Source organism: Botrytis deweyae (genome assembly GCF_014898535.1).
Source record: "Botrytis deweyae strain B1 chromosome Unknown BDEW_007, whole genome shotgun sequence".
NCBI classification, from domain to species: Eukaryota; Fungi; Ascomycota; class Leotiomycetes; order Helotiales; family Sclerotiniaceae; genus Botrytis; species Botrytis deweyae.
The window spans coordinates 1017354-1026003 of record NW_024066214.1 but is presented as its reverse complement, the minus strand read 5'-3'; the positions used below and the strand labels follow the sequence as shown (position 1 = coordinate 1026003).

General features: G+C 41.5%; 2 protein-coding genes across 2 annotated transcripts; one reads left to right on the top strand and one right to left on the bottom strand.

The window, feature by feature from the left end:
- Positions 1-2632: 2632 nt before the first annotated feature.
- On the bottom strand, positions 2633-5676 carry EAE98_004029 (uncharacterized protein; the record flags this gene model as incomplete). The annotated part of the gene is made up of 4 exons (XM_038951649.1): positions 2633-3103; positions 3154-5016; positions 5072-5183; positions 5306-5676. The coding sequence occupies 4 exons, from the start codon at positions 5674-5676 to the stop codon at positions 2633-2635; spliced, it is 2817 nt and encodes a 938-aa protein (XP_038812122.1).
- A 980-nt stretch (positions 5677-6656) lies between these two features.
- Positions 6657-8251, top strand: EAE98_004028 (uncharacterized protein; the record flags this gene model as incomplete). The annotated part of the gene is made up of 4 exons (XM_038951648.1): positions 6657-6745; positions 6795-6913; positions 6970-7004; positions 7052-8251. The coding sequence occupies 4 exons, from the start codon at positions 6657-6659 to the stop codon at positions 8249-8251; spliced, it is 1443 nt and encodes a 480-aa protein (XP_038812121.1).
- Positions 8252-8650: the final 399 nt, after the last annotated feature.

The following is an 8650-nucleotide window of genomic DNA, read 5'->3' as shown; positions in this document are numbered from 1 at the left end:
AGATTATAATATCAATAAATAAATAAATAACTAAACTACATAAATAATACAATGAAATCATAAATAAATAAATAATATAGGATCTATCTATAATCGATTAAATATATAAAGCCCTTTCTCTCTCTCTTCTTTAGTAATCCCGGGTATATGTATTTATATTTATATTTATATTTATATGTATATTTATATTTATATTTATATTATCTTTAATAAATAGATAGATAGATATCCTATCTATATAAATCTTACTATTACGTCTTATTTTATTTCATCTTACTTTTATATATATAATACTTTGTCTTATATTTGTAATATGTATTGTGTATTATATATCTTATATTTTGTATAGTTTATAGTTTGTAAAATGAGTGAAAGGAAGATGGGAGGAAGATGGGAGGAAGATGGGAGGAAGATGGGAGGAAGATGGGAGGAGATGGGAGGAAGATGGGAGGAAGATGAGGAGGAGGAAGGTAATTGAGTATATAGATTGAGGGATATATAGTTGAGTTATAAGATAAGACGTAAGATGAGAAGCAAGATTCATTAGAATTAGACAGGATAGAAATACAGCTTAGAATTCAGAAAATAATATAATTAATATAATCAATGTAACAAAGTTTATATATCTAATTGATATCTAGATATCTAGATTTGTAGGTTTATATATGAGTTTATAGAATAGATTATACTTTATAATTTACAATGAGTACGCATCCCTTTCTTTCCTTATTTCTTTCTTTCTTTCTTTCTTTATATATCCTTCTATTTCTCACCACCTCACCTCCACTATCTCCATTCTTTCTAAGGTCTAAGTTTAAAGTTTAAATATTTACTTACTTATTTATTTACTTGCTTACTTCCTTAGGTACTTACTTACTTATTTACTTACTTCCCTACTTGCTTCCTTACTTACTTACTTAGCACAATCCAATCCAATTCCTCTCTCCACTAAAACAAACCCCCCCCCAGAAAAGGAGAAAAAAACAAGCGAAGCGAAAAGAAAAGAAGAGACGAAAAGAGAAATCTCATCTCGATTCTCTTCTTCTTCGCTCCTCTAACTCCTTTTTTTCCTCGCATTTTCCTCCTCTTCTCTCCTCTCCTCTCCCCTAACTCTACCTTTCCTCGTATTTTCCTTGCATTTTCCTCTAACTCCTCTAACTCCTCCTCCCTCTTGATATCTCCCCCCACAACCCTTATCCCCCATCCTCATCTTAAAAATAATAAATCATCATCAAAATCAAAACCCAAATCCCAAATCCTAAAATTTTACCCAACTACCAACTTCCCCCCTTGCCCCCGTGATTCTAATAAATCCAGTAAATCTCATCTTTTGAACTACCTACCTAGGTATACAATTCTCATTTAGATACTCTGATACTCTGATACTCTATTCTCTCAGACTTCAAAACTCACATCACATCACTCAAGATCCCATCCCATCCCATCCTATTATCTCATTATTCTTTTAAATTATCCATCCATCATATCCTTCCTACCTTCGTAATATGTATTTACTATGTAATTCTCTCTCTCTACACACACACACACATTTATTTACCAAGGTACAAATAATCTCATCTCTCATCCATTTATTCATTCAATAATCGTATTCGTATATTTGTACTGACTGCATGAACTAATAATCCTAGATACCTATTCTCCTTCTCCCTCTCTTCTTCATCTCTGTTTATCTCATCTCAATCATTCAATCCATCTAAACCCCACTGCTCCACTACCTCTGAAGAACTACCTACTTCCATCTCACACCCTTCTTTGACTTCAATCTAACAATCGCTACCTATCTATCCGAGGGCCTATGCCTTCAGTACTAGCTAGGTAAGTGCTCAATCTCTTGTATATACCACGGTTTCTATTCATTCCACTTCATCATCTTTTTCTATCCTTCACCCTGGATTTCAAAGTGTCAAATCGAACTGTTTAATCCCAATCCATCCATGCCAAATCCCTCAATAGTCCAGTACACGCACTATCCTTCTACTCCGCACCCCGTACCCCAAATTCCCATATTCACTTCCCCCTTTCTCCTCTTTCCTCTTCATATCCTCCTCTTGACCACAAACCCACACTCCCCTATCAAAACATCTAACATACAACATCTCTCACCCTACCAATCAATCTCCACGCTAAAACTAAAACTCAAACCCAAACAACACCCAGAGCACCAGACCATGCACCCAACCAATAACGCCCCTCGAATTCCAGTATTCCTACACCCATCATACATCCCTCGTATAAAACACGCCAACATCTAATCCATACAATCCCCCAAAAGTTACCAAAAATAACCAAAACTCTTTAAATGATCAAAACGCTAATGACAGTGGTATATGCTATGATTGAAAAATTGCCTTCAATGACTTCATCCCATCCCATTCGATCCATTTGCAAGCCTTCCATTCCTTTCCTTCCGTATCATTCACGCTAAATATGAAAATCCATCCTCTCATTTCTCGCCCCATTCATTCATTTCAAACTTCAATCTTTATATGCCCGCTAAAAGAGTCCCGCCGATATACCGATACCAAACAAACTGGGCAGAGACAACCAGGATAGTGCATCTCATCCAATATTAAGATACCTAAAGTTATGACTCATGGAATAAGCCTCGGTTTCAATAGGCCACTTTCCCATTACTATTAAACCGATTATTCATGTAATGCGACGGGCTTAACATAATAGTCGGTCCATCATTAACACCCAACTGAGAAGACATGGTACCGGTTCTTGATCCATTCGACAAGTAAGTATCTGCGCGCTCATAAACATTGCCATTAAACATGGCACCAAAAGAAACACTCTGTGGAGTAGATGGAACAGTTGCCTGAACCGCTGGTCCTAATGCTGCACTCTGAGGAGTCATGGGCAAGGGGACTTGGGAGGCAGGCGATTGCGTTGTATAGGAGCCATTCGAACCACCATTTGCTTGCCTGTTGGCCAAGAAGCCCCACGGTGATGCTGTAATCATTGAACCTGTTTCTTTGATGGCCTTTTGAAGAGGTCTGAGAAGAACAATAATTTCAGACGGGATGAAGCTGATGACGCCTTTAACTTCCCTGACCTTGGTGACTAAGTCTAGATATGACTGAATCTATTAGTACATAATGGTATGTTATCATAATTAGGTATACTTACATCTACCATCGCCCAACATATCTCCCAGAAACCCTTTTGTTCTCTGATGCCAGGATCCTTCAATTTAATTTGTGATAGACGAGATTTAAGCGCATCCGCTATGTGTAACGCGTGCGTGCATTTGTGTATTAACACTTGCCAATACTGTTTACCGTGGTCTGCATTACTTGATATTGCACTTTTTTGCATCGATCCGAGAAAATGGGCGTTAACATTTGGAAGAGTTTTGAGGGCCATTTCTGATGTCTGCTGTAGACGAAGAAATATCTTCTCAAAGATTTTATCCTCCTCAGTAAAGTCTCCCACCAGACGTCCACTAGTGCCTGTTGAACCAAATGATTCTCCAGAGCGTGGAGTAGCGCTTGTCATAGTTGCGGAACGCCCATTTCCACTGACAAATGGTGGGGGGGCATCTATCGCTACTCGTAGATTATTTGAATGTTGAATTACAGTCGCACTTCTCGATCTAAAGTTCGTGCCAGGCCTCTCTCGTGTCGGAGTAACTGACTTGTCTCTGATTGGATATCCTACCTCGTGGTTACTTCCTAGGTGTCTACCAGATCGGCTTTGTCCAGGGGGAAACAAGCTCGCGCCAGCATTTCGTACTTCTGCTACGCTTCCGTACAATTGAAGTAGTAGGGTCCGAATGTATCGAGGATCGCCATTGATAAGAAGAATCTCGACATTTTGTGATAATTGGGCACATACGTGAATGTATGCACCAACACAAGTCAAACAGGCACGTTTCACGTTTTCGTTTGATCGAGGAGAAGCTTCCTCGTCTTCCTCCGAGTAAGAATCATAACGTTGAACATCCTGATCTAGCTCTTCCACATGTGTTTTGGCATTGTAAAATACCCTCTCCAAAGTTGACTTCTTCTCGCCAGGATTCCGAACCAGGCCAATCAAGGTTTCAATAAGAGGATGGACTTGAAACAAAGCGTACAGTACACCTTTAGCCCCTTCAATAATAGGATCTGGGGAAGTAGATTCTCGTTTGCGTTCCGGTAAGCTTGATAAGCGGCGGACGTAGGTAGCTCTCTGCCCCGCCGAATCTGCCGGGCTTGCTGGGCTAATCGTATTGCCATTAGACCCAGTACCATTACCCTGCATTGCAGATCCATGACTGAGGCCCCTGTTGTGGAGACTGTAACGATTCGATTTGTTCGTCTCGTCGACCGTCCCTAACTCCGCCGCCTTCCTTGAAACGATACCCATTCGTCGCGAGCGATCCGTTGAAGAGCGGTCCGGTCGATCACGATTAGCCTGCAAAAGGCTCTCGCTGTTACTGCGAACCCTTTCGTTTGTGCTTCCAATTGTGAGAGGCATTACCCCAGGTCGTCGAAGCGCTGCGTTTTGTTGCGAGAAACCTCTTTGGTGTGATCTAGAAGGTATAGGTGGTGGTCGAGGTTGAGCTGGCGATGGGGGAACGCCGTCGACCTTTATGGGGAAGCGACCACTCACAACACGCTTCATCGTAGGCCGTGGAGTCTCGGTACCCTCGCTCGATTCTTCTCCGCCAGATTCGGTTTCGGGTCGACCCATGGCTTTGGACCTCAAGAATCTTTTGATCTGTGCTGTGACAGCAAGATCATCTATCTCACCTTCTTGGAGGGGACCGCCGCTAGGGGAGTTCAAAGCTTGCGCCTGAAGGATCTCTTTGGGTGGAAATCTCAGGGGATTCCCATCCAGTTTCAGGATTTGAAGAGATGTCATATCTGCCACACATAAAGGAAGTTCCTCAATCCTGTTCCTTTGAACGGACAAAACCTTCAATGATGTCAAATTTATAATGCCCGGTGGCAACGTCCGTAGTTTATTTCGTCCAAGGTCGAGAATTTCGAGGAAGTTTAACTGGCATATCTAAAACAAAGTCAGCGTCTTTGAGCTTGCCTCACGCTATTTTGACCTTGCATACTGCTGAAGGGAATTCTCGAATGATGTTGTTTCGAAGGTTCAGATATCGTAACGAGGTACATTCTGCGAATCTGGAGGGGAATGTTTGGATCTCGTTGTGGGATAATGCAAGTCTGTACCATGAATATGCATTAGTTATCATTAAAAAATATATTTAATTTCCGAGATGCTGGAAAGAGCTCAACATGTGAGACAAGTTCCAAGCCTCATGCAAGGAATGAAAGATTATAAATACCGTACGAGTTCGACTTTTATGATGTCGACAACCTCTTCTGGAAATCTTTGTATACGTCTATGGCTCAAATCGATCGTGACTCCTGGCATCAGCTCGTTGCTGACAGCGCTCGACTCTGCAGCTTTCACTATGTTTTCCTCCAAAGCCTTATTCATAGATTCCCGTACTAAGGCGACAACTTGCCCTTGCGATGGCGGGACTTTGGAAGATAGCGAAGAGTTCGACTGAGCATGCCGAAGGGGAAGACCACGTCGAGATGCGCTTAGATTCTGTGGTCTAGGACCTGGGCCTGGAACTGGCATGCCATTTTCGAATTTCGGTCGACCTGATGACATTATTGCTGCTCCAAGGGGAGGACCAGTGGGACCCATGATATCTTCCACTCCAACCTTTTCAATAATGTTGTCGGTGTTTTCCGTAAGATGTGGCTGAGGATGTTTCAACACTTTCTTGTTTCGCGAAAAAGGGACCAGACCCTTATCAACTCGATGGGAACTACTTAAGAATCCGTGCCTTTGAATGGGCGGTAAAGTTGAGAATTGGTCGAGAAGAAAGGACAAGCAGCATAATGAGGGGTTTATGTCCTATGTAACACCATGCATCCGTAATATTTTCAAGAAGGGGCAATATTCGAGGGTCTTCTCTCTCTTCTGTCGCAATTGAACTGCTTGTTGTCACATTGATCATTTCTCTAGCATCATGATTTTCGGTTAAGCTTTCTCGAAATAGGTAAGCGCCGGCTTTAAATTGATGCAGGTACCGATGTGTTTAATAAAATATGCATTTCTCCCTTTGATTTTGAGTACGACGGCAGTGTAACCTCAGAACTTATATCTTCATACTTTCATGGAGGTGATACGTTAAGTTAGAAGATAGTTAAGACCACAGAATTTTTCATCTATCTTCATTGTTGTCTGTATCACATCCAAAGGGTTAGAGAGGTTCTTGACAACTCCTGCCTGCTAGATACATTTTGATATCGTTCTTCCTCCAGCTTTACTTGATCCTTACAAATGGATCTTGACTGTTCAGATGATAAACAATCATTGATAGATCTCAGATCATACTAAGTCTTTGATTTCAAACCAGTTCCATAATATACTTCAATATATTTGCTGTGTTATACAGAACCCCAGAATATCTTCTGCTGGAGGCTGAATCACCAAACAAAACGAGCAAAGACATTGTGAGAAACCAAGAGTAAGGATATTTTCTACTGACAAAGAGAAGGCATTCGATTTGTTCACACTTCAGGAGTCTAATAACTGATAAGTTTCCTTCTGCTACACTACAATAGCAAACGACTAAAACCACCCAACTCTCCAAGATCTCCCCTCTGAATTCTTACAAAATGCCCTTGTCAAGGACCCTTTCAAGATCCGATTCTTGTGTTGACATTGACTTTACATTGCGCCGTATATTCAAAAAGACCTCATTCAGGTAGCCCCCCTTGGCAATATTTCCCAAAATGTAAGCTAAAATTTCTCAGGCCCTTACAGCGAGAGGTTATCGTTGCTGCACTGGATGGACACGATGTTTTCATTCAGGCTGCCACTTCATTTGGGAAAAGCTTATGTTTCCAACTGCCTGCAGTGATCGATCAAGGGAGTAAGTCTCGACGCCTGTTTTCATTCATCTCTCAGCGCCAATACTTACGCCTTCAGTAACCATTGTTATCTCGCCATTACTTTCATTGATGGTAAGTCAGAATCAGCCATGCGTTTCTCTATACTTACATCAAGCTAGACCGATCAAGTAAATGCCTTACAGTCTGCAGGAATCGTAGCGGGTACCATTAATGGAAATACAGCTTGGCCCGAACGACAACGACTCCTTGCAGACCTTGAATCTGGTCACCCCCTAACAAGACTTTTGTATGTGACTCCTGAGTATTGCTCTACAGACAATTTCCGCAAACATCTTCGCACTGTGCATGAACAGCGAGAGCTTGCTAGGATTGCCGTTGATGAAGCACATTGTATTAGCGAATGGGGCCATGACTTTAGAAAGTCCTTCAAGAATCTCTCCTGGTTCCGAGAGACATTTCCTGATATACCAATTATTTGTTTAACGGCAACAGCTACGGATCAAGTACGGCAAGATGTTATAGGCACTATGGGTCTCTCAGAAACAAATTTGAAGGTTTTTAGAATGTCAACGAACCGCGAGAACCTTCATTATGAAGTGAGATTCAAATCAGATGAATCAGACCATTTCAATGATTTCTTACATTGGCTCAAGGGTGTTCACAGAAATCGAATGGAAAACCCAGAACGTCGGGCCGAACTGGAACAGAAGCGTGAACGCTTGGATAATGTGTCAGGAATTATCTACACTCTTTTTAGGCAAGATTGTGAGAATCTCGCGTCTAGATTGAGACATAGCGGAATAGGGGCCAGAGCCTACCATGCCGGACTCACTCACGAAGAAAAGACCGAAACATTAAATCGATGGATCAATAATGATAAGGGCTATGACGTGATAGTTGCGACAACCGCCTTTGGCATGGGTATAGACAAGGAAAATGTACGGTTTGTTATTCATTGGCAAATTCCAAAATCTTTCGAAGGCTTCTACCAAGAGGCTGGACGAGCCGGAAGGGATGGAAAGGCCAGCATACATATTATGTACTACAGCCGCGAAGATCGTGACCGAGCATACAACAGAGTTTCTCGAGATGCCAAAGAAAGAGTCAATCTAGAAGCTAGGATTAATAGCTTGAAAGCTTTGGTTTCATACTGCGAAGAAACTGATGAATGTCGACACAAGCTGATCTGCAAATACTTCGGAGAGAACGAAGTGCCTGCTTGTGATTACGCTTGTGATTGGCACAAAGACGTGAAAGCTTTGAAGAGAGCAAAGCTCAACAATTTGATGACTGAAGAATTTGTTAGCACACAAAGAGAACAAGGCCGCTTCGACAATGGATATGATGAGTATGATTGATCATAATATCTTTATCTTGCTAGCTTATCATGGCAATGGCTAAGTACTGCTTACATTTGGTGCACGCATGTTGGGAATGCCATTGGGTTAGTTATACCCCAGGGAATCCACTTTAGAAGAATGATTGCTACAAAGCAGGTTCCATGCCCATGGAAAACACGAATGAAAGAGCCTATTTTCCCTCACTACCTACCCTTTTGAGAATATTGAAAGATATTGCTATTGTAAAAGAGAACAACCCAAACTGTATTGACGGTCGAATGCTATATATTCTGGGCTTTCGACCATCAGCATTGCCACTCAATTCAACAAGATCACTCGCTTTTCATTTTAGCAACCCATTTTACTTACAATCCATTTCAACACAGCACAACTTCAGCTCTCGAATTCGGACAACAT